The following is a 27,163-nucleotide window of genomic DNA, read 5'->3' as shown; positions in this document are numbered from 1 at the left end:
CTATCTTTATAATAGCAACAAGCTGCATTGAAAAAGCACCTTCAATGTAGCAAAACACCAAAGCGCTTCATAGGATCAAACAAAACTTGACACTGAGGAGACACTAGGATAGGTGACCAAAACGTGGTGAAAGAGGTTGGTTTTAAGGGTGTGTTTGAAGGAAGGAAAAACTAATAGAGAGGTTTAAAGGAGGAATTCCAGAACTTAGGTCATACCGTTGAAGACACCACCTCTTGGTGAATATCTGCACAATGCTCAGTAACACAGTCCATGAGGACTTATTGAAACAAGACATTCCCTGATGCAATTCTGTACCTCACAGATGGATTAGAACAACTGAAAGCATTCCAAATGTGGCCTAACCAAGACTTTACATAGATGCAACATGACTTGCCAACTCTTATACTAAATGCTCCAGCCAATGAAGGCAAGCATGCCATATGCCTTCTTAATCATCTTGGCCACCTGTGTTGCCACTTTTAGGGAACTGTGGACCTGCACGCCCAGATCGCTCTCTATGTTAATGTCCCTAAGGGTTCTGCCATTTACAGTGTAATTCACACCTAAATTTGATCCTCCAAAATGCATTATCTCGCATTTGCCCAGATTAAACTCCATCTGCCATTTCTGTGCCCAAGACTCCAATCTATCTATATCCTGTTGTATCCTCTGACAATCCCCGGCACTATCAGCAACTCCAACAACCTGTGTGTCATCCGCAAACTTACTAATCAGACCATCTACATTTTCCTCCAGATCATTTACATATAAAGTTTATTTATTATTCACAAGTAACACTGCAAAGAAGTTACCTTGAAATTCCCCTAGTCGCCACAGTCCGGTGCCATTTCGGGTCAATGCACCTAACCAGCACATTTTTCAAAATGTGGGAGGAAACTGGAACACCCAGAGGAAACCCACACAGACACGGAGAGAACATGCAAACTCCGCACAAACAGCGACCTAAGCTGGGAATCGAACCCGGGTCCCTGGCGCTGTGAAGCAGCAGTGCTAACCACTGTGCTACCATGCGCCCCAAATAACAATATATTACAAATAACAGAGTGTCCCTGCGGAACACCACTAACTACAGATCTCCATTCTGAAAAACACCCTTCCACCGCTAATCTCTGTCTTCTATGACCAAGACAGTTCTGTATCCATCTAGCCAGCCCACCTCGAATCCCATGTGATTTTAGTTTTTGCACCAGTCTGCCATATAGGACCTTGTCAAATGCCTTATTAAAGTCCATATAAACTGCACGAAAAACCTTCCCTACACTTACTAAAGTCCATATAAACACTGCATGAAAAGCTTCCCCTGCACATCTCCCTTAAGCTTTCCTCTTCTCACCTTGAACCTCTGCCCCTTTGCAATTGACACTTCTACCCTGGGAAAAAGCCATTGACTATCCATCCTGCCTATGCCTCTCATAATTTTGTAGATCTCTATCAGACCCATATCCATATAAACTACATTCACAGCCCTTCCCTCATCAATTATCTTCGTCACCTCTTCAAAAAACTCAATCAATTTGATGAGATGTGTGCTTCCATTTCCTTTCAATGTTATTTTCCCAATAAGGATCAACTAAAAATGATGGTGAAGAATTGTAATTGGTATTATCTTTGCATTCTCAACTTTTAGAAATCTTTAAATTTTTCTTTCAATCATCTGCTTGCAAGTTGCTGTAACTTCTTTGACCGTAGCTTCGAAGCCTGAAATCGCCACCACCTGAAAGGACAAGGGCAGCTAGTCTGTTGGAACCTCATCCCCTCCGAGTCCGAGGTCTGTTGCTGGGTCAAAGTCCTGGAGTTTTCTCCCTAACGGTATCTTAGGTGTACCTAACCACATGGACTGCGGTGGTCCATAAGGTGGATCAGTGAAAAGAACGAAAGAATGTGCTACTTTTTCCATTGTCAATTAGGGATTGGACAATAAATACTGGCCTTGACAGCGATACTCACATCCTGAGAATGCCAATTGCAAAAATAAATGATTTGAAGCTTGGGTGAATTTGTTGCACTGTAAACATTTCAGCTTCAAAAATCACAATTTGAGTATTGCTGAAAAAAGACACATGTTAGCGAAGCTTTTTGTCTTGCACTCTTCAGGACAATTTGCAAGAAGACCAAATGTAAACGGGACAACAATTTACTCCCCGTGCGAAGAGGGTGCTGATTGGTTATCAAGTCCTGATGAGTGCAGGATGAAAAGCTTCAACAACATGTCTTTTTTCAGCAATACGCAAGCTCTGTACTGCCAAGTAACTATTAATAATTTATTTATTGCAATAATGCAGCACATAATTATTGAGGTTTTCATTAGGAAACTTAAACATTTATTTGCAACAGGAGCTTCAAAAAAGTAAGGACTTGCCTTTATATAGTGCCTTCCATGACCAGCAGACAACCCAGTGGAGTCAATGCAGTACTTTTTTAAGTGTAATCACTGTTGTAATATAGGAAAAATAGCAGCCAATTTGTGCACAGCAAGCTCCCACAAATAGCAATAAAGTGAAATGAGAACCTGTTTTTGTGATGTTGATTGAGAGAAAGCTATTGCCGGCTGCGCTGACACTATATGCCTTTAAGAAATGTATTTGGGACAAGTTACTTGTGAAGGAGCTGTTGTAACAGTTTGTTTTATAATCAGTGCCATTTTGTCTGCATCTGCCAGCCCTATTGTTACTGCAGCAGCATACTTGATCTTAATTGCTACAATGTTTGTTTTAGTATGGAATAATCTAGGATTGTTATTATTGTGTTTCCCCAAGGGTTTTATGGAGTAGGGTATGATTAGGCTGATTGACAAGTAAGATCATGTGACTGGGTGGAGCTAGGCTTGCAAAGAAAAATCATGTCAGTTGCTTTTTGGGAGCCGGAGAAAGAAGAAATAACTTTGAGTCTCTCTGAAGTCTAAAGACTCGGATCTTCCAGAAACTAGGTTTATTTCTCTGAAGTTCTGTTGTTTGGGGGTATACCCTTCTCTGGAAACTGCAGTGTAGGAGTCAGAAGGCAGGTGTCTTTCTGTACATGAAGGCAACATACTGCGGATGCTGGAATCTGAAACAAAAACAGGAAATGCTGGAGAAACTCAGCAGGTCTGACAGCATCTGTGGAGAGAGAATAGAGCCAACGTTTCGAGATTGGATGACCCTTCATCAGTCTGAAGAAGGGTCATCCAAACTCAAAACGTTGGCTCTATTCTCTCTCCACAGATGCTGTCAGACCTGCTGAGTTTCTCCAGCATTTCCTGTAAGTATCTTTCTGTATCTGTCCAGAGGGTTAAAAGGCTGGAAATCTAGCATCCATGTGAGCATATCTGTTTTTGGTGGTAATTGGTTCTGAGGTATGATTTATGGGGATTGTGCATTGGGGGCTTCGCTTTCATTGGAACTATAGAGATGGATAACTGTTAAGAATTATACTTTCTCATGTTTAAGTGTTTGAATTGATAAAAGTTATGCTAATTCCTTTTGTTATATTCTAACTGTGTTCTTAAATAAAGTTTGATTTAATAAAAGCTTCCTAGTGGGTCAATTGAATCGTACCTGGAGTGAAACACTCACCCTAATGCCAAAATCAAAAAAAGCTGGGGTCCAGGCTAGCTTCCCAATATGCCTCGGAGTTTCTGATCTGGTCCCTAACACAACACACCAAGGATAACTCTCTTTCTCTTCCTATGGTGCCATGGGGTGTCTCAAATCTACCTGAGAGGGCTGACAGGGTTTAGCATCTCAGCCAAATGGGGTGGCACGGTGGCACAGTGTAGACTTGATGGGTTGAATGGCTTCCCTATGCACGGTGGGGATTCTATAATTCTAAATGACAGCACCTCCTATATTGGTGTACTCCCTTGATCCTCCACTGGAGAGTCAACCGAGATTGTTGCACCCAAACCCTGAAGCAGGACTTACTTAGCGGCACGGTGGCACAGTGGTTAGCACTGCTGCCTCACAGCGCCAGGGACCCGGATCCGGCTTGGGTGACTGTCTGTGCTGAGTTTGCACGTTCTCCCCATGTTTGCGTGGGTTTCCTCTGGGTGCTCTGGTTTCCTCCCACAGTCCGAAAGGCGTGCTGGTTAGGTGCATTGGCCATGTTAAATTCTCCCTCAGTGTACCCAAACAGGCGCCGGAGTGTGGCGACTAGGGGATTTTCACAGTAACTTCATTGCAGTGTTACGGTAATCCTACTTGTGACACTAATAAATAAACTTTAAGAACTTGAACCCATATCCTGACTCAGCAGTGGAAATGCTACCAGTTGAGTCACAGCTGAGAATTTTAATCAGATGTGTGGCAGGATTATATGCCTGACATGTTAGAACTAATAGACGCGTATGAGGTTGCAGGAGGTGTATCCACTGAACCGATTTGTGCAAAGCAGTCATCATGCTTCTGTTTGAGACCCTTGGCAAACGTCTCCGCAGCTGCCTGAACGTAGTGGCTGGAGCTCCGAATTAAAGCGATTAGCAAAACATACTTTCATCAGAAATGGGCTAAATATACTTTTTATGTTGCGGTTACTGCAAGATGTGACATGCTTAGCAGCTGTCAATAATTTTCTCACCTGCTTTTGGCTCTGGGCTGCAAAAAAAGAGAAATAAATTGGTCTTTAGCGCCGCGTGCTACACAATGTCTAGCGAGACTCTTTTCTGTTTCATTGCCAGCTCCATGGTTACATGGAAAGCGAGCCTCTCACTCTGCAGCTGTTCATCGGGACAGCAGACGATCGCCTGCTGCGACCACATGCCTTCTACCAGGTCCACCGAATCACTGGGAAGACGGTCTCCACAAGCAGCCACGAGAACATCATCAACAACACCAAGGTGCTGGAGATCCCACTGCTACCGGAAAACAACATGCGAGCAAAGTAAGCCTCCTTCCCAAGCACCGACATTCAGAAACAGAAATCAACCCTCTGTTCACACTTTCCTCCCTAACCTAGGAACATTACCAATGTGAAATCAAATGCCAATGGAAGTTTTGAACAATATATATTAATGATTTGGATGAGGGGGCAAAATGTAACATCTCAAAATTTGCAGATGATACCACGTTGAGTGGGAAGGTGAACTATGATGAGAATGCAGAGATCCTTCAGCATGATCTGGACAGGTTGGGTGAGTGGGCAAATCAATGGCAGATGCAATATAATCTGGATAGATGTGAGGTTATCCACTTTGGAAGCAAAAACAAGAAGACAGGTATGGTTGTAAATTGGGAAAGGGGAGTGTGCAGTGGGACCTGGGTGTCCTTATGCACCGGTCGCTGAAGGTAAGCATGCAGGTGCAGCAGGCGGTAAAGAAGGCAAATGGTATGTTGGTCTTCATTGCGAGAGGTTTCGAGTACAGGAGCAGGGATGTGTTGTTGCAGGGCAATGTTGAGGCCGCACCTAGAATATTGTGTGCAGTTTTGGTCTCCTTTTCTGAGGAAGAATGTTCTTGCTCTCGAGGGAGTGCGGCGAAGCTTTACCAGACTGATTCCGGGGATGGCGGGACTGATCTATAAGGAGAGATTGACTAGGTTAGGATTGTTTTCGCTAGAGTTCAGACGAATCCGGGGGGGAACTCATAGAGACTTACAAAATTCTAACAGGTCGAGATAGGGTAGATGCAGGGAGGATGTTCCCGGTGGTGGGGAGTCCAGAATCAGGGGTCACAGTCAGAGGATTCAGGGTAGACCATTTAGGATGGAGATGAGGAGACATTTCTTCACCCAAAGAGTGGTGAACCTGTGGAATTCATTACCACGGGAAGTAGTTGATGCCAAAACATTAAATGTATTCAAGAGGTAGATATCGCACTTGGGGCAAATGGGATCAAAGGTTTTGGGGAGAAAGCAGGATTAGGCTATTGAGTTGGATGATCAGCCATGATCGTAATGAATGGCAGAGCAGGCTCGAAGGGCCAAATGGCCTCCTCCTGCTCCTATCTTCGATGTTTCTATGAACCTAAACCCTCCCCTTTCTTTATCCCACATTGTGCCATTTGCAGAATCATACGGTGGACGCTGGGACATCACTGAAACACCTTTTGCCAAAATTACTTGAAATCACAACAGAGATATAGGCTGGCATTTTACCGTCCCGCCCACCATGGGAATCAGAGCAGGCGAGGGGTGGACCACGGAAAGGTCCATTTACCTCAGGCGGGATTTTCCGGATTCAGGGCAAGCAAGGCCGGAAAATCCCGCCTATAGGCCAAAGTTTTCTGGCTCTTCACGTCCTGCCACTGCTGCGAATGAGGATGGAGAATGTGGCGCTCAGCCTAATCTCCCTCCGTTCACTGCAGCGGGACTGGAAACTCCCACCGGTATGAACGACCAGAAAATTTCTCCAAATTTTATATATATAATTTTGTTTGGGAGTAATATATTGGTCTGAATTTTTCGACCTTTCCCGCTGGTGGGATCTTCCTGTCCCGCCGGCAGTGGCCTCCCCCTGTAGCAGGTTCCCCAGCAGTGGAGGGTGCGGCCACACGAAATGCCATTGACACCAGTGGCACTGGAACATCCATTATGGGCGGCACAGTGGTTAGCACTGCTGCTTCACAGCGCCAGGGACCCGGGTTCGATTCCCGGCTTGGGTCACTGTCTGTGTGGAGTTTGCACGTTCTTCCCGTGTCTGCGTGAGTTTCCTCCGGGTGGTCCGGTTTCCCCCCACACTGCAAAGGTGTACGGGTTAGGTGGATTGGCCATGCTAATTTGTCTCTTAGTGTCAGGGGGATTAGCTAGGGAAAATGCATGCGGTTATGTGGGTAGGACCTGGGTGGGATTGTGGTGGGTGCAGACTCGATGGGCCAAATGGCCTCCTTCTGCACTGTCAGGATTCTATGGTTCTGTAATTCTATCCGCCAGCAGACAATGGTGGGCTGCCTTTGCCATGTCCAGCCTGCCCACTATCTGAAACACTCTGCAGTCAGCAGAAGGTAATCTGAGTGTTTATTTTCTCTGCCTTTTGTATTTATCTGATGTTTATGAGTTCACCACAGATAACGAACAGAAAATCCTACCACCCTGACCAGCATCTACCTGTCAGCTGTGGTTCAGTGGCAGTGTGCTTGGAGAGCCATGCAGAGAGATCTGAGAGTACAGGTCCGTACTGCAGATTCTTAAAAGTGGCAGCACAGGTGGACAAGGTGGTGAAGAAAGCATCTGGCATGCTTGCCTTCATCGGCCGGGACATCAAGTATAAAAGTTGGCAAATTATTTCACAGTTATATAAAACATTGGTTAGGCCACATTTGGAATACTGTGTCCAATTCTGATCGCCACACTACCAGAAGGACGTGGAGGCTTTGGAGGGAGTACAGAATAGGTTTACCAGGATGTTGCCTGGTGTGGAGGGTATCAGCTATGAGGAGAGATTGACTAAACTGGGATTGTTCTCCTTGGAAAGACGGAGGCCAAGGGGCGACCTGATAGAAGTTTATAAAATTATGAGGGGTATGGATAGGGTGAACAGTTGGAAGCTTTTTCCCAGGACAGAAATGACAATCATAAGGGGGCACAAGTTCAAGGTAAGGGGGGAAAGGTTCAGTGGAGATGTGCGGGGGAAGTTTTTTACACAGAGGGTGGTGGGGGCCTGGAATGCACTGCAAGTGAGGTGGGTGAGGCAGATAGGTTAGCGACATTTAAGACTTATCTGGATAGACACGTGAACAGGCAGGGTATAGAGGGATACAGGCGATTGGTCTAGGTAGGACAATGTGATTGGCACAGGCTTGGTGGGCTGAAGGGCCTGTTCCTGTGCTGTACTGTTCTTTGTTGTGGGTTTAAGTTCAGAGACCTGAGCATGAAGTCTAGATGGACACTCCAATGCAGTACTGAGGGAGTGCTGTACTGTCAGAGATTTGTCATATTTTGGATGGCTAAGTGCCTATCTACCCTCTCAGATGGATGCATAAGATCCCATTATAATAGTGAAGAACTGATGGGTTCTCATTGTTAAAAGCAAATTACTGTGGATGCTGGAATCTAAAACAAAAACAGAAAATGCTGGAAAGTCTCAGCAGGTCTGACAGCATCTGTGAAGAGACAACAGAGCTAACGCTTCGAGTCTGGATGACTCTTTGTCAGAGCTGTCCTCATAGTGCCCTGGTCAATACTCAACTAACATCACCAAATTAAAAAATAACTTTATTCATTAGTCACAAGTAGGCTTACATTAACTCTGCAATGAAGTTACTGTGAAAATCCCCTCGTCGCCACACTCCAGTGCCTATTCAGGTACACTGAGGAAGAATTTAGCATGGCCACTGCGCCTAATGTACACATCTTTGGACGGTGGGAGGAAATGGGAACACCCGGAGGAAACCCACGCAGACACAGGGAGAATGTGCAGACTCTGCATAGACAGGGACCCAAGCTGGGAATCGAAACCGGGTCCCTGGCACTGTCCCATTGCTATTTATGGGAATTTAACGTGGGAAAATTAGCTGCTATGTTTGACAGCACCTTCCAAGCTCGTGACCTCGACCACCTAGGAGGACAACGGCAGCCGATGCATGGGAACATCACCACCGGCAAATTTCCCTCCAGGTCGCTCACCACCCTGATTTGGAACTAATCGCTGTTCCTTCACTGTCGCTGGGTCAAAATCCTGGAACTCCCTCCCTGACAGCACTGTGGCTATTCCTATAATTTGTGGACTGCAGTAATCCAGGAACCACCACCATCTTCTCGAGGGCAATTAGGATTTTGTGATTAATGCTGGCCTAGTCAGCGATGCCCACATCCCATGAATGAATTTTTTAAAAAGCCATGATCTCACTGAATGGCAAAACAGTCTTGAGGAGCAAAAATACAACCTCTGTATTGCAAATTCATTCTCCACTTTGCCCTCAATTATTATCTTCCGAATTCAAGAAATTCATGGTTGTTTTTGCAAACCGCTTTTCCACACAATCAATTTGCCATTCCAATTGAGTCAAAACCAACACTTCTGGAAAATCTAATTTTTCGAGATAACTATGCTAAATTGACCCTAGTGTGAGAGGGATTAGCAGGGTAAATATGTGGGGTTGCGGAAATAGGGCCTGGGTGGGATTGTAGTTGGTGCAGACTCGATGGGCCGAATGGCCTCCTTCTGCACAATAGGGTTCTATGATTCTATGAGGTCTCGTAGAATACTTCCCAAACAAATTGCCAATGTTTGTGTAAATCCAAACTAGAAATAATATCCAGACCGGTGGCTGGTCAGGGCAGCACGGTGGTACAGTGGTTAGCACTGCTGCCTCACAGCGCCAGGGACCCAGGTTCAATTCCGGCCTCGGATCACTGTCTGTACGGAGTTGCACTTTCTCCCCGTGTCTGCGTGGGTTTCCTCCGGGTGCTCTGGTTTCCTCCCACACTCCAAAGTGCGGGTTAGGTGGATTGGCCATGCTAAATTAACCCTAGTGTCAGGGGACTTAGCAGGGTAAATGTGTGGGGTAATGGGAATAGGGCCCGGGGGGGATGTGGTCGGTACAGACTTGATGGGCCGAATGGTCTCCATCTGTACTGTAGGGATTCTATGACCATAGAACTTCCCATCAAAAATAGCTGATAGCTTTCTCCAAAGACAGTAAGGAAACCTGGATCTCTGTTTGAAAGGAGGGTTTAACCAATTTGCGAGGTAAGTTGGGTTGTCACTTAATAGGTCCAATCACCTGGCTATTGAACCAAGCCACACATTGCATCAATAACGCTATCCAGCATTCAGGTCCCCAGGCACTACTTGACTGTTACAGTCAGGAAACAAGCAATTGAGATTCTGTCAAAATTATTGGAGTGGGAAAAGCTTAGGTACAAAATTCTGTCCTTATAATCATGCATTTTTCCAACAGCATTGATTGCGCCGGGATACTCAAACTTCGGAATTCTGATATTGAGCTGAGGAAAGGCGAGACTGACATTGGAAGGAAGAATACAAGAGTGAGGCTGGTCTTTCGTGTACACATTCCACAACCCAACGGTCGAACTGTTTCTTTGCAGGCTTCATCAAACCCGATTGAGTGTTGTAAGTATGATTCACTTAGCGCTTTAGACAAATTAAACATTTTCTCCTGGAAAGTCCATGGGAATTGTCCAGATCATTCACCATAAATTTAAGCAGAAATACCAGGGAAAACGATCTTTATACCGGGTTTGCGGTCAATCTTCCACTGGAATTCTGCCAGAGAATCATAGAATCCCTACAGTGCAGAAGGAGGTTATTTGGCCCATCAAGTCTGCACCGACCACAATCCCACCCAGACCCTATCCCCGTAACCCCATGTATTTATCCTGTTAATGCCCTTGACACTAATCGGCAATTTAGCATGGCCAATCCACCTAACCTGCACATCTTTGAACACCAAGGGCAATTTAGCATGGCCAATCCATTTGACTTGCACATCTCTGGACTGTGGGAGGAACACAGTAAGAGTTTTAACAACACCAGGTTAAAGTCCAACAGGTTTATTTTGTAGCAAACACCATTAGCTTTCGGAGTGCTGCTCCTTCGTCAGATGGAGTGGAAATGTGTGGGAGGAAACCAGAGCACCCGGAGGAAGCCTCTGCAGACTCAGGGAGAACATGCAGACTCCGCACAGACAGTGACCAAAGCCGGGAATCGAACCTGGGTCCCTGGCGCTGTGAGGCAGCAGTGCTAAGACTCAATTACTCGGGGGCATAGGTTTAAGGTGAGAGGGGCAAGGTTTAACGGAGATGTACGAGGCAAGTTTTTTACACAGAGGATGGTGGGTGCCTGGAACTCGCTGCCGGGAGAGGTAGTGGAAGCAGATACGAGTGACTTTAAAGGGGTGGCTTGACAAATACATGAATAGGATGGGAATGGAGGGATATGGCCTTCGGAAGGGGGTTTTAGTTCAGTCGGGCAGCATCGTCGGTGCAGGCTTGGAGGGCCGAAGGGCCTGTTCCTGTGCTGCAATTGTCTTTGTTCATTATTCTTTTATAAGTTAAATTCAGTGCTCCCAGTGAAGGGATGTGTTCAAATGAGTGTGGCATTCACTTTCCAACTTGTCTTCTCTTTTGGCACAACTTTCCAATCCGAACATGGGAGCACTTCACTTAACTCATTGGTTTGATGCTCTCCTTGTCATTCGGAAGCTTGTAATAGTGCCACTGAGATTCAGAGCACTGCAGAGAACAAAGTGAGGAATGGGCGTGCCTAAGAAAATTACAACACTATACTTTATTTGTTTGAATTTGACATGTTAGCTTTTGACAGCACCTACCAAATCCACGCAACCTCTACCATCTGGAAGGACAAGGGCACAAATGCTGGGGACACCACCGCTTGCAAGTTCCCTCCAAGCCACTCGCCATCCTGTCTTGGAACTACATTGCCATTTATTCATTCCTGCACTATCACCAAAATTCTCACTACCAGCACTGTGGGTCTACGCTCCATGGCTGCGGCAGTTCAAGAAGGTATCCCACCACCACCTTCGCAAGGGGAGTTAGGAATTGGCAATACATGCTGGCTTAGCCAGCGACAACCACTTCCCCTGAAAGAATAACATTTTTTAAAATGCCTCAGTAGGGGTTAGAAAATCTGCAAAATTAAAAGGTTTGTGCACACTGCTCCAATAGCATTGCTTGTTGTAAGAATTGTAACCTTACCACTTCCTCCAGATAGGCTGGTGAGACTGAACATCTGCCGGCCGCTGTGTATGCATAATACCACCATGATGCATTGCATTGCTGCACAGCATGTGAGATTATATTAACGAAGGAAATTGGTTGTCTATATTTTCTGTCTTCAAGTTACTTCACACAAAAAGAACTCCGAACAAAGCTGTGACATAATCACCAGCATCAAGGTTGTCCATCTCCAACTACCAAACCGCATTCTTTTTAAAATATTGCTTTCCCCTTCAATGTTCCTCCTCTCCCAGAGTCTGCCAGAACCTCCCCTATGTTGTATATTCCACATTGTAAACCTAGAGTGATTCTGGATTATTCACTCATGTGATTGAGTACAACTGAGCAAGTTGATTCTGTCTACATAGAATCATAGAATCATAGAAACCCTACAGTACAGAAAGAGGCCATTCGGCCCATCGAGTCTGCACCGACCACAATCCCACCCAGGCCCTACCCCCATATCCCTACATATTTTACCCACTAATCCCTCTAACCTACGCATCTCAGGACACTAAGGGCAATTTTTAGCATGGCCAATCAACCTAACCCACACATCTTTGGACTGTGGGAGGAAACCGGAGCACCCGGAGGAAACCCACGCAGACACGAGGAGAATGTGCAAACTCCACACAGACAGTGACCCAAGCCGGGAATCGAACCCAGGTCCCTGGAGCTGTGAAGCAGCAGTGCTAACTACTGTGCTACCGTGCCGCCTATTCGTGCCCTTCCAATTTAGTTGTGACCCGTCCTTCTTGTACAGGTGCCCTCCTCTCTTGAAAACTTCCCAGTGATCCAGGAATATGAAGCCCTCCCTCCTTGACCAAATAGACCTTTCCTAGCATGGCACTATTTGTGAATGGGAACCATGACCAAACTTTCCTTCCTAGCCCCGGAGCGGGGCATTTAAAGTTTTTAAATTAGTGTCACAAGTAGGCTTACATTAACATTGCAATGAAGCTACTGTGAAAATCCCCTAGTCGCCACACTCTGCTGCCTGTTTGGGTACACTGAGGGAGAATTTAGCATGGCCAGTGCACCTAACCAGCACATCTTTCGGACTGTGGGCAGAAACCGGAGCACCCGGAGGAAACCCACGCAGACACGGGGAGAAGGTGCCAACTCCACACAGCCAGTGACTCAAACCGGGAATGGAACCTGGGACCCTGTGGCTGTGAGGCAGCGGTGCTAACCACTGTGCCACCGTGCCACCCATCTGGGAGTGGGAGCCATGACCAAGCATTCCCTTCCTAGCCCCGGAGCAGGTAAAGTCAATTACTTCACTTCATTTCCAGGAGATGTTGTCCATCTAATTTCAGTATCAACTCACGATTGAACCTGAAACATAATTGATGGGTACTACTCAGCACACGCAGGCAACAAGCCATCAGAGTTAGATAAAATTTCTCTTTTTAATGGAATACACAAATGTGGAAGTTTTACTGCAGCTATACAGGGCCTTGGAGAGACCACATCTGGAATATTGTGTACAGTTTTAGTCTCTGCTTGAAAAAAAGATATAATTACGTTAGGCACAGTATAGAGAAGGTTCACTCAACTCAATCCTGGGGTGAAAGGCTTATCCTACGAAGAAAGGTTGAACAGGTTAGGTCCTATCCCTATTGGGATTTAGAAGAATGAGACGTCATCTTATTAAAAGGGAACTTGATAGGTTGGATACTGACAAAGGACAAAGGGTCATCCAGACTCAAAACATTCATAGCATCATAGAATCCTACAGTGCAGAAGGATGCCATTCAGCCCATCGAGTCCACACCGACCACAATCCCACCCAGGCCCTATCCCCATAACCCTATGCATTTACCCCAGCTAGTCCCCCCAACACTAAGGGCAATTTAGTATGGCCGATTCGTCTAACCCGCACATCTTTGGACTGTGGGAGGAAACCGGAGCACCCGGAGGAAACCCATGCAGACACGGGGAGAATGTGCAAACTCCACTCAGACAGTGACCCAAGCTGGGAATCAAACCCGGGTCCCTGGTGCTGTGAGGCAGCAGTGCTAACCACTGTGCCACCGTGCCACCCTTGTGCCACTGTGCTGGCCTATTCTATCTCCAGAGATGCTGTTGAGATTTTCCAGCATTTTTTGTTTTTGTTTCAGATTCCAGCATCTGCAGTATTTTGCTTTTACGGATACAAGGAGGATGGGCCCAATTTTACCATTTTAATTCTAAGTACTGGGTAAACTTGAAACTGGGAATGTTTCAGATCCGACTTTTAGACCCATTCTCAGGCACCCCCATATGCACTTTGCCTGAAAAAATATCAGCGAATCCGAATCGCGCTGCACAAGCCTGTGGGCGGAGCTAAACGCGCCCAAATTCCTGCAGCTCCAATTGGTGCCTCCAACTGCGCATGCGCAGAAAAAAGTTGATAGAATGCGGCTCCCCTGCCACATCCCTCCCGGGCCGGATAATGCCCGGGCCGGATAATGCCCGGAAGGGATGTGGCAGGGGAGGGATGTGGCAGGGGGAACTGACGCGGAGGCAGGCGCAGATCACTCTACTTGCCTCACGCTCGACTTTACCAAGTTTTCGCACCTGAAAATGACTGCAACATGATGGTAAAGTCAGGCCCGATGTTTCCGTTTCTGGGAGAGACTGGAACTTGGGCAAACCGTTTAGAAATAAGTGGTCTCCAATTCAAGACTGAGATTAGGAGAATTTTTTCTCTCAGAGGGTCATTGGTGTGTTCAGTTCTCTTCCCCAGAGAGCTGTGGAGGCTGGGTCATTGAGTTTATTCAAGGCTGAATTCTAACTGGAATTAAGAATCTACTGATGACCATGAAACCATTGTCGATTGTTGGAAAAACCCAATTGGTTCACTAATATCCTTCCGGGAAGGAAATCTGTCATCCTTACCCGGTCTGGCCTACATGTGACTCCAGAGCCACAGCAATGTTGTTGACTCCCAACTGCCCTCCAAGGGCAACTAAGGATGGGTAATAAATGCTGGCCAGCTAGCGACGCCTCCGTCCCACGAGCGAATAAAAAAAAGAGTTAGACAGATGTTTGATAGACAAAGGAATCAAGGGTAATGGGGGCTGGTGGTGGTGGTGGGGCGGGGGGGGGGGGGGGGGGGGGCAGAGGGGCAGACAGGAGAGTGGAGTTGAGACCACAATCAGAGCAGCTGAGATCTTATTGGATAGCGGAGTAGGCTCGAAGGGCCGAATGGCCTACTCCTGTTCCTATGTTCTATGTTCTCATGTACTCAGCTTTGTTCAAATGAACAGAAAGTGATGTAATTGTGAAGAAATATTTCACCTAATTCTGAGCTGGGCAGAGACGTAATTGTCCTTATAACTAAATTTTACATGAATTAATTTGCCTCACATTTTATAAGACTGCATCAGAGAGGTGTATATTGGGATTGACTGGATGCAGACGTGTATGCTTTGTGTGAGGTCTCAAGTCGTGAGCAATACCACCCATTGATTCTAATTTTAGTCAGGATAGTTTCTCAGTGGTCTGCCTTAGCACAACACTCCAGCAGATGGTACAATTGACACTGTGATATTTGCACCTTCACTTCATGTAACAGGCCTCCATGCAATGTGCACAAAACCCCCTGGTCATGTACAGCATACCTTCAGTTAGTGCCTCTCTGCCTCTCTTTTTTTAGCACACAACATACCCGTCATTTTATTTTATATAACACAAAACACGCAATTTTATATATCGAAGAGCAGTTTTTTAACCTCTTGGCAATTTGAGTGAGGGGCGCTGGGTGACACAATGGGTTAGACCCTGACCCCTCACAACATCCCATCGCCCAAGCTTTGGGACATCTGTTCAAATCCAAAGCCACGGTGGAAAGGTTCGCTATGAGGAGGACACAAAGCTGGTGCACAGATACAAGAAGTAATCTCAACACTGGAATGTTACCTCAATGTTGTTGGAACACAGAAGTGAGGAATCGGTGCGTTAATTATACAGAATCTTGATCATTCACCATCATGAGTGCTGTGTCAACTTTGAGGACCAAAGCTCACTAAAGCAATAATAATGGCCGGAATTCTCTGGCTGTTCACGCCGGCGGGGTTCTCCAGTCCCACCGACAGTGCACCCCCAACTCATCAGTTTCCCACCGGCATGGCGTCTGGCTCCAAGTGCGTCTCCCAGCACCGGATTTCTAGTGCCGTCAGCTCCACGCCGGGTATAGGCACGGAGCTGCATTAGGTATGCAAAGGAACATGCAAATCTAATTTAAATATAATTAGGGACTGAAGTCTCCGAGCTGGCTAGCCTCTCCCCCCCTGGCCAGGGGTATTTCACTCTAGTGGGGTTGACAGTAGCTCTCCACTTTCGGAGAGCTGGTAGCCCCACCCTGCTGGCGTGAAGGACGGGGGGGCCATTGAGTCGTTCCCCCCCCCCCCCCCCCCCAGAGGGTCAGGCGCTGGGAGGAGGTGTTCGGGGGGTGGTCAGGGGTGTTGAACGGGAGACCGGGGACTGTGGGGGGAGGGCAGTGATCGAGGCAGGGAGGGGTTGGGGCTGGGCCTGGACATCCTTGGGGGGGCCAGCGATTAGGCCATGGGGGAGGGAGAGTAGCGTTGCAGGGGCCGCAGAGCTGGTCAGCAATCGAGCTGGCCAGCAATCGGGAGGCCGGCAGACAGGGGCCATTGTGCATGCGCCGATCTCGGCACTGACAGATCGGCGCGTGCGCAGTGGCCCACTCAGCGCTATGGTGCCAGCCTCTCCAGTGGGAATAGGCCCGGCCCCCAGATTTTTCACACAATTCACGCTGAGGCACTCTACAGTGCACAGAGTGTGGGAGATTCATTTCAGAACTCCCACTGAAAAAGTCAGTGTGATTTACTCCAGTTTTCACACAAACCTGACACTTAGAATTTTTTTGGGAGTATTCTGCCCCTCGATATTAATCCCGCCAATGTTTGTAATACTAATGCCGGAATTCTCCGACCTTTCATGCCCCGCTGCCACTGCCAGAGAGAACGGAGGATATGGTGCTCTCCACCAAATCTGCGCTCACTGCAGCGGGAACGGAAAATCCCAGTCGCGGTCGAGGTCAGAGAATCTGGCCCTATCGTTATGTACATTAATATCATTTGCCAGACAAAACCCCCTTTTTTCTTCATTGCATCTAGATCTGCTGGTAGACAAAGAACAAAGAAAATTACAGCACAGGAATAGGCCTTTCGGCCCTCCAAGTCTGCACCGACCACGCTGCCCGACTTAACTAAAACCCCCTACCCTTCCGGAGACCATATCCCTCTATTCCCATCCTATTCATGTATTTGGCAAGACGCCCCTTAAAAACCATTACCGTATCCGCTTCCACTACCTCCCCCGGCAGCGAGTTCCAGGCACCCACCACTTTCTGTGTAAAAAACTTGCCTCGTACATTTCCTTTAAACCTTGCCCCTCGCACCTTAAGCCTACGGCCCCTAGTAATTGACTCTTCCACCCTGGGAAAAAGTTTCTGACTATCCACTCTGTCCATGCCCCTCATAATCTTGTAGACTTCTATCAGGTTGCCCCTCAACCTCCGTCGCTCCAGTGAGAACAAACCAAGATTCTCCAACCTCTCCTCATAGCTAATGCCCTCCATACCAGGCAACATCCTGGTAAATCTTTTCTGTACCCTCTCCAAAGCCTCCACGTCCTTCTGGTAGTGTGGCGACCAGAATTGAACACTATGTTCTAAGTGCGAGCTAACTAAGGTTCTATAAAGTTGCAATATAACTTGCCAATTTTTAAACTCAATGCCCCGGTCGATGAAGGCAAGCCGTATGCCTTCTTGACATATATCATAGAACCCCTACAGTGCAGAAAGAGGCCATTCAGCCCATCGAGTCTGCACCAACAACAATCCTACCCAGGCCCTATCCCCATATCCCTACATATTTACCTACTAATCCCTCTAACCAAAGTCATAGGCAGCGATTTCCCGGCCTTGTTGTAACGGGTTTCCCCGCGGCAGATATGGCGAGCCATTCAAATCTCCATTGACTGCAGCGGGACTGAAAAATCCCACCAGTGGAAGATCCTGCCCGTAATCTCTGCACATCTCCTTGCAAGATGCAGGAACTTGCTGAAAGTTTCTGCATGCGATAAATAAAAATAATGAAAGTCAAGGAACCTGAAACCAATTCAAGTGGGATATTGTTAGCAACTTGCCTCCAAGCAGAAAGCACTTCCATTAATAACAACCCTTTGCCAGGGGAAAATGCAAACAACACCTCGCCAACTCAAATTCTGCCCACCAATCCTGCTGGACTCTATTTTGACAAGCAGAGAATTGTGTGAAAACTCCATTGACACAAACAAATAAATCAAATGTGTCAAGCCGATGTAAATGAATTGAAGTATGTTGACATGATATAACTTTATTCATATTCTGGGAAGATTTTTCCAGTCTCCCTTTGGAATTATGATGGGAGACCAGTGAGATCCCTGTGGAATTTCAGTCCTTTGTGAAGCAAAACCTGGAGCGACGGAAATGCCAATACATGAAACCTTGAATATTTTCGTCCTTCTGCACTGTAGGGATTCTATGATTCTATTTTTGATTTCAGACAGTTCTATGGGATAGTCAGAGATGGTGAGCATTTTGCCAGAAATCACTGGGTGACACGGTGGCACAGAGGTTAGCAATGCTGCTTCACAGCGCCAGAGACCAGGTTCTGTTCCCAGCTTGGGTCACTATCTGTGTGGAATCTGCACATTCTCCCCGTGTCTGCATGGGTTTCCTCTGGGTGCTCCGGCTTCCTCCCACAGTGCGAAAGATATGATGGTTAGGTGCATTGGCCATGCTAAATTCTCCCTCAGTGTACTTGAACAGGCACTGGACTGTGGCAACTAGGGGAATTACACAGTAACTTTATTGCAGTGTTAATGTAAGCTTTACTTGTGACTAATAAATAAACTTTACCTTACTTAAATTAGGGAATGAAGATGTTCAAAGTATTTGATTGGCAACTACTTGCACTGTTGGTACGAAGCAGGTAAAACGGAACTGAGGGATTTATGAATGCCTTTGACAAACATGCTGGAATTTTACCGGCATGTCCGTTCCAGAATTGGGGTGGGTGAGGCTCGCAGGACAGTACTCTCCGTTGGCCTTGTGCGGGATCTTATGAGCCTCAGGCGAGTGAGACAGTAAATTTCCAGCAACAAGCTCTTTCCATTCACAATTACCTGTGGAGTGATTTTGAAAGTAAAAAATGGGTATTTAAACATGGTTACAACGCAGTTACCCAGATTAACATCATCCTAAATGCAAGTAAAACACAAGCATTTTATAACCATTTGATTAGATTGCAAACACTATTGTTGGAGTTTTAATTTTAATTTTTCTCCCCAATATTTGCATTACAAATGATTGCAGCGCCAGCTCATTTCGATCACTCAGAGTGGTCATGGCTGGATTAATCAAACGAGCATTAACAATTGCAGTTTTATTGCCACATGCTGATGAAACCATTCTGTCATATGCAGTTGATCATCTGGAAATTGTGTGCCCAGAGCGTCTGATTGTTGATGTATTCCTTTGCCTCAGCCCAAAGATCCGCACAAGAGTTGCCACTGATAGAAAAGCAAAGCATTGACAGATATCCCGTGATCGGTGGGAAGATGATGATATTAAACGGTCACAACTTCCTCGCGGAGTCGAAGGTCATCTTTGTGGAGAAGGCAGCAGGTACGTTGATGTGCGCTTGTTATCAGATCTTTAACAGGATGAAACACTCAGTGATGCAAGTTGGCCTTTCAGTTGAAAAGTAAAGTCTCTTGAGGGATCCTGTGTATGCTTAGCCCCGTTTGCTTCAGTCTACGCAGAGGCTTCATTTTAAGATATTTCTGTCCGTGCATAATTACATTTAAATGCTGGACTGTTGGGGTTAACTAACTATGCTGAGCTGAACAATTGTAGCTAGCTTGACTACCTATAGAATCAGAAGGCATGATGGGTTAGTTAAAAATTGACTGCATTCCTGAAGGGTACACACTGCAGGCAAACAACAGTTCTCCATAACAGCAGCTGTGAGGATTGTTTTTCTAGACAAAGACAGCATGCTTAAAACACTTCCAATAACGAGATAAGGGTTGAAATATATTTTGATTTTAGAGTGTGTGTGTTCAGTTCAGTTCAGTTCTTAGATTCCACTTATTTCAGTGCATATTATTTTTGTAGAAGGCCTGACTGAGAAGCCAGTCTCCAAGTTCGCTTTTTTGCTTCTGTCATGTTAATTCTTTAAGTTCTTTTCAGTAAAAGAAAAACATTTTAAAACTCATACCAGTGCAGTTCTCTCATCTCTTCAAACGAATGAATGGACCCAACACTCTGCAAAGAAAAGGGTTAGCATAGCCTGATTGAAGTCTTGTGGTGCAACAGGTAGCATCCCTGTCTCTGAGCCAGAAATTCCGGATTTGGGTCCCACCCCAGGAATTGATGGCCAAGGAACATGCATTCATAACACGGCCAAACAGGTTGAGTGTGTCAACCTGCAAATCCTTCCCAACATGCCACTGGCTGACGGTAAGAGCGGGAGACTTCGGGTCAGCCACACTTGATGTGGAGTGGCGCCTCTCAAGCTATGCGACAGACTAGTGACCTATCCCAGGAATAACCAGCTATGGAAACAGGTGAAAGTCCGACTTAGTGCACCACTAGGTGTGGGAAAAGAATTGGAATTAACCCGATTGTTGCTTTCACACTTGCTTTTTAAATTTTATTTATTATTGTCACAAATAGGCTTACATTAACACTGCAATGAAGTTACTGTGAAAATCCCCCAGCCGCCACACTCCAGCGCCTGTCCAGGTACACTGAGTGAGAATTTAGCACGACCTAACCAGCACGCCTTTTGGACTGTGGGAGGAAACTGGAGCACCCGGAGGAAACCCACGCAGACACGGGGAGAGTGTGCAAACTCCACACAGACAGTGACCCAAGCTGGGAATCGAACCCAGGTCCCTGGCGCTGTGAGGCAGTAGTGCTAACCACTGTGCCACCGTTTATAACCCCCCTATTAGAAGTGAAGTACACTCCTCTAATTGTTCATGCTTTACATTTTCAGAATGCTTTGAACAATTTCTCTTTCTCCATAGTTTGTGTTTATTTGCAAGACTGGTTTCTGTGGTCTTTTTTTAGATAAAGTATGTGGCTTGAGTTAGAAATGCTAAAACAAGATGTCGATTATCAAGCATAGAAAAAGTTACCAGCCTCCCCTAAGTTGCGTGGGCAAATTATAAATACTCTGTTGTAGACCAAAGGGACCAGCCATGATATTAGGTATTATGGAACTGACTTATGACCAAACAGCCATTAGAAAAATGACGAGGGCGTTTTATTTACACAGCTGCGTTCGGAATACTTTCAGATTGGTAATTGGCGTATCTGTTTTAGATTTGTAAGCTTCTGTAAGAATGAATTCGCAAATAGAACTGAAGCAATTTTACATTTTTACACATTTGTTTAAGATTTGATCCTTGCCCTCTCTTAGCTAATGCTTTTTATCCTAAAAATAAGCACTGTGGATATGAGTTTTTGGTCCCAATTTATCGTAGTTTCGATTCATATAATGTGCTTGCTTTGGAAACTGCAATTTACATGCTTGTCCATGGTGCGCAGAGAGAGGAAAGAACGCACAATTATATAACGCCTTTCCTGACCTCAGAACATCACATAGCACTTCACAGCCAATGAAATAACTTTGAAGCGTAGTCAGTGTTATAACACAGGGAAACATGGCAGCCAAATTGTACAGCAAACTCTGTGAAATAAATGACCAGACCATCTGTTTTAGTGCTCTTGGATGAAGGATAACTGTTGGCTTGGATAATAGGAGAAATCCCTTACTCTTCTTCCAATATTGCCATGGGATCTTCTGCGGCCAGCTGACAGGGTTTGACGCCTCGTCCAAAAGACGCCACCTCCAACAGTGCAGCACTCCCTCGGTGCTGCGCTGAAGGGAAGTGCCTGGGGTGCAGCTGGAACCCATGGCCCTCTTATGCGGAGGCAAGGCGCTATCACTGAAACCAAGCTGAACACCAAGAAAAAGAGATGCTTTAATCGCGCAAGAGCAGGATGTCCTCTGCTTATGTAAGCTGGGTGATATTCCCGGAGAACACACTTGCTACGAAGCATCAAAGTGAGCGTGTTTTCTTTGTATTTTTCTCCCAGCGAGCACAGTTTCCTATTAGTCTGGAAGCAGACCAAATATACTTACTTTGGGGCCAGGTTGCGATCATGGTCTGTGGAATTCCAGCTGGCTGACACCATTGCAGTGCACCCTGGGGTTCTTGCAGCTTTTTCCAGACCTCCACAGAGGGACGGTTCGAAATAACCATCTACAAATGAACGCACACCGCACGAATTAAAAAGCCATCACTCGTACGTCGATGTCAATCCCCTGTACGTGGCGCTCTGTTTTATTTTCAACAAAGGCTTTGTGAAGTCACCCAGTGTGAGCCGATAGCAAGACGATTGTAAGTGATATTTGATGGACCCACCTGGACAGCATCAGATTAATTCTGTCAGGGGGGGGGGTTAATCTTATCCTGGCTTTGAGCTACTCAGTTCGGATTGCAGTGGTGATTGAGTTTGAACCAGGCAAAAGGTTTGTCATAACACAGACATTTTTCTTTTGTGCGGTCGACATCTCAGTGCATTTTTTTTTCATGAAGAAAGTTCATACTTTGTGGAAATCTTTCAAATGCCTGTTCCTCAACGGTGACAGTGTTAGAATTTATGAGTCATGGTGCTGACCTGAATGGAAGGAACCTCTTTTAAGGGTTATTGTTTTGGAGGGTTTCCCTGATGTTGGCACCAGCTATGAATTCCACAGCTGCCTGTGGAAACCTTCTGAACTGTGAGCCATCAATTGAACATCATAGCACACATCCACTTCAGAGTCCATTTACTGGAGCTTGACGTTATGTCTGACACACTTGAGTCCAGTCATCTTCGCTCTGTGCTTTTTTGGATTCAAGCTGGTTCACGTCAGTTAATATGGGGATCAGGAGACCTCTTTTCCTCAGATGACGCAGGGTAAGGGGAACTCTCCCATGGAAGGACATTTTGCAGTCTGGATTGATTGGACAGACAAATGCTGAGGCAGCAGAGGTTAACGTTCCCGGTTAATGCTTCAGCCAGAAGTATTAGATAGTACGTATGAAATCATTCACTACCCTTCCTCCCAATTCACTTTGGATATTTAATCCACTGAAAATTGGCAGCTTTGGAATAGTTGTTTCCCTGACATGGCATGTCCAGGTGTCGACGGTTCGTCTGAATAATGGATGCTTGCTCCCAGTTTAATAACTTGCAATATTAAACAATAGTCAAAGTACGGGAGTACAGTTGCCAACATCCCAGGACCATTCTGCAATCTTCAGTCATTGAAGCTTCATATCTTGGAAGCTACTGCAAGCAACCTTAGAGAAATATCACAGGGGCATGAAAAAAAATTGTCATTTTCTTTGAATACATTGACTTATTAGTTACAAGTATATTAAAGGTTGGGGAGGAGGGCAGTTGGAGTGAAGGCTGTTTGACTGTCGGCACAGGTGGCACAATGGTTAGCTGCCAGGGACCCGGGTTCAATTCCAGCCTCGGATGACTGTGTCTGTGGAGTTTGCACACTCGTCATGTTTGTGTGCATTTCCTCCGGGTGCTCCGGTTCCTTCTCACAGTCTAAAGATGTGTAGGCTAGGTGGATTGGCCATGGTAAGTGCCCATGCTTATGGGGATAGGGCTGGGGTAGGGATGGGCCTGGGTAAGATGCTCTTTTGGAGGGTCGGTGCAGACTCGATTAGCTGAATGGCCTTCTCCTGCACTGTATGAATTCAATGGGGTTCTATGATTGACAGTCAAACACAATCCAATACAATAATGAAGAACCTTGTTTCTTCGTCACCTAGTGTAAGAAGGCAGGGCCTGTGGAGATTGGCATGTCAGATCACCAATGATGTGTTGATGTTGGGGCGGATTGGGGTGAGAACAGGGCAGTTGGAGGCGGGAGGTCACATGATAAAATATCCATGAGTACATGCCACCAAGCAGATGGCAATTCTAAGTGTATCCCAAAATCATAGAATCATTGAATCCCTACAGTGCAGAAGGAGGCCATTTCGCCCATCGAGTCTGCACCGACCACAATCTCATCCAGCCCCTATCCCCGTAACCCCACATGTTCACCCTGATAGTCGCCCTGACACGAGGGTCAATTTTAGCATGGCCAGTCAACCTAACCTACACATCTTTGGATGTGGGAGGAAACTGGAGCCCGGAGGAAACCCACGCAGATACGGGGAGAATGTGCAAACTCCACACAGACAGTGACCCGAGGCTGGAATTGAACCCAGGTCCCTGTCACTGGGAGGCAGCAGTGCTAACCACTGTGCCACTGTGCCATCCTAAAAATGTTCATTAAAAATTCAATTTCAGTAAAACCCTTGGCTGATGAGAGATTGTGCATGGCGTCAAAGTCATGGGCGATGTTCAACGTCGCCACCTTCTTTCAAAATGAATTCAAAGTTTTGAATGCCTCCTTAATTTCTTTAAGCTCAAATAAACATTTAATATTTGCTATCAAATAGATAACGATTAGATAATAGCCTCTTTTATCAATAAAATGAATTCCATAATTCTCCCTGAACAATTTTCTCGCCAGGCTAATTATAGTTAAAAAAACAGAATATGAAATGCACGATTTTCAGGTTTTACTGGATCATTGCTATTTTTAATTCCCGGTTAAGCAACGCCTCAATTTTAAATTAACATCCTTGTTTTCAAATTCCTCCATGGTCTTACCCCTCCCTATCTCTGTAACCTGCTCCGGCCTTATAACCCTGCAGGATTTTTATTCATTCGCGGGACATGGGCATTGTTGGTTGGCCAGCATTTATTGCCCATCCCTGGTTGCTCTTGGAGGGCAGTTGAGAGTCCACCACATTGCTGTGGCCTTGGAATCAACATGTAGGCCATACCAGGTAAGGATGGCATATTTCCTTCCCGAAGAACATTAATCAACATTAGATGGGTTTTTCCGACAATGGTTTCATGGTCATCAGTAGATACTTAATTCCCAGATATTTTTTATTGAATCAACTTTTACCACTTGCAGTCGCGAGATTCGAACATGGATCCCCAGAACATTAGCTGAGTTTCTGGATTAATAGTCTAGTGGTAATACAATTAGGCCTTCGCCTCCCCAAATATCTGCATTCCCTTACTTTTGGAACCTCGAACATCCCAGATTTTAATCACACCACCATTGGTAACTGTTCCTTCTGTTGACAAAGCCACAAGCTCTGGAATTTTCTCCCTAAAATTCTCTGAACCTCTCTCTGCTCCTTCAAGGCACTTCCTGAGACGTGCTTATTTGACCAAGCTTTTGGTCATCTGTCCTAATATCTCCTCATTTGACCCTACATCATATTTTATTCATTTTATTTAGTTATTGTCACAAGTAGGCTTACATTAACATTCAATGAAGTTACTGTGAAAATCCCCAAGTCGCCACCTTCCGGTGCCTGTTTGGGTACACTGAGGGTGAATTTAGCATGGCCAGTGCCCCTAACCAGCATGTCTTTCAGACTGTGGGAGGAAACTGGAGCACTCGGAGGAAACCCAGCAGACACGGGGAGAATGTGCAGACTCCACACAGACAATGACCCAAGCTAGGAATTGAACCTGGGTCCTTAACGCTGTGAGGCAGCAGCGCTAACTGCTGTGCCGCCGTGCCACCATGGTAAAATGCTTTGGGACATTATAATGACTTCAATCAGGCCATTGAGGTTGGCCTATTGGAAGATAAGCTCCCTGATTAAGGAGTGGATTGATGGGCCAGTCAGGGAGTCTTTTCCTTGTATTTAACCGGGAGTGCCAGAGGAACTGACACTCCCGAAGGTAGACTGCTGACTGATAGCATTCTGTATACTGCTGTTGGAATTGTAAATAAAGAGATTTTAGTGAAGGGACTGCTGCCTCCAAAGACTTATTGCAGACATTTTATCACAATAATATGTAAATACAGTTTGTTGTTATTGTTGTTTATTGTTGGATTGTAATGTTCCTTTGATTTTTAATGACCAAAGAGCTTACCTGGAGCAAAGAACTGGGTGCAAATTGTAGACATCCAATGGATTTTTTTCTTGTCACTGGTTGCTAATAATATAAAAAGGTATCTTGCACGCAAGCAAGACCCCTAAGCAGTCAGATAGCGAGAGAAAAAAAAAGATACCTTTTTCCTGTGGGACAATTTTCCACTCTCACTACCCCTCGTACTCCCACCTTCTACCACTTTTTCCATTGCTCTCCCTCTCTTTTTTTGGATTTAACAATGTAAACCTGCAAAACATGTTTACCCAAAGAGGCTGATGCAATTGTCTAAGGTTTCCCTTTTGGAGGATATCCCAGTGCGTGGGAGTTGAGATTTCCCTCATGGCCCTCCAGACGTAACATGAGGAATTGTCTGCCCCTTCTGTCTGATGCACAACAACTTCTGTTTTGGTGTTTCTGAAAATGAAGTGCTACTGGCTTTTAATGATTTGTCTTTTCCACTCTCAAGCATAAGCCAAGAACTTGCTCCAGAGCTTTAACTAATGCATAACTATTCCTCATCGTGGCTAAATTGCTGTTAAATCTTTGAAGGCCATGTGTAGTTTTATTCTGAAACTAATGGTTATAACTTAATACTCTGGCAGGGTATGTTTTTCACATTTTGAGTGAGCTTGTGATTATATAGTTTCGCTCTGCAGTTTATCACCCTGTCTGTAAAGATTTCACATGGTTCGCCGATGCTCCTGAAAACAGCTGGTATACTCTCCGCATTACTCACAGACAAGTGGCCACAACTAACTATTGGCCAGGGTTTTCTGCTGAGTGGCAAAGGCAAAGTGTTCACCCCGGTGGTTAGCGCTGCTGCCTCACAGCGCCAGAGACCGGGGTTCGATTCCGGCCTTGGGTGACTGTGTGGAGTTTGTCCTGTCTCCCTGTGTCTGCGTGGGTTTCCTCCAGATGCTCCGGTTTCCTCCCACACTCCAAAGATGTGCAAGTTAGGTGGATTGGCTGTGCTAAATTGTCCCTTAGTGTTCAAAGATCTGCAGGTTAGGCGGATTGACAATGCTAAATTGCCCTTTAGTGTCCCAAGATGTGTAGGTTAGGTGGATTGGCCATGCTAAGTTACCCCTTAGTGTCTCAAGATGTGTAGGTTAGGGGGATGAGGTGGTTAATTACGTGAGCCTGCGGGGCTAAGGCAAGGTGTGGGCCTGAGTAAGATGCTCTGTTGGTGAGTCAGTGCAGACTCAATAGGCAGAATGTCCTCCTTCCACACTGTAGGGTTTCTATGATTCATTATCCTTATGTTACCCATAAACTTTTCGTGGATTTTTGAGTGACAGCTTACGGTATTTAGAGATTCTTTTTAGCATGGTGCCCCTTAAGGGGAAGGCGATGGCCTAGTAGTATTATCACTGGACTACTAATCCAGAAACTCAACTAATGTTCTGGGGACCTGGGTTCGAATCCCACCATGGCAGATGTTGGA

At 45.8% G+C, this 27,163-nt stretch overlaps 1 protein-coding gene across 4 annotated transcripts in view; it reads left to right on the top strand.

Moving 5' to 3' along the window:
- The window catches only part of nfatc1 (nuclear factor of activated T cells 1), a 300,700-nt gene that overhangs the window by 86,606 nt on the left and 186,931 nt on the right, over positions 1 to 27,163 (top strand). For all 4 annotated transcript variants that reach the window (XM_078216846.1, XM_078216844.1, XM_078216845.1 and 1 more), the window contains exons 4-6: positions 4,673 to 4,875; positions 9,830 to 10,002; positions 19,171 to 19,311. In XM_078216846.1, coding sequence (XP_078072972.1) covers positions 4,673 to 4,875; positions 9,830 to 10,002; positions 19,171 to 19,311 — 517 coding nt within the window. The remainder of the gene's footprint in view (positions 1 to 4,672; positions 4,876 to 9,829; positions 10,003 to 19,170; positions 19,312 to 27,163) is intronic.

Source organism: Mustelus asterias, chromosome 7 (assembly GCF_964213995.1).
Source record: "Mustelus asterias chromosome 7, sMusAst1.hap1.1, whole genome shotgun sequence".
Taxonomy (NCBI): Eukaryota; Metazoa; Chordata; class Chondrichthyes; order Carcharhiniformes; family Triakidae; genus Mustelus; species Mustelus asterias.
The sequence above is the reverse complement of the archived record's forward strand: the minus strand, read 5'-3'. Positions and strand labels throughout refer to the sequence as shown.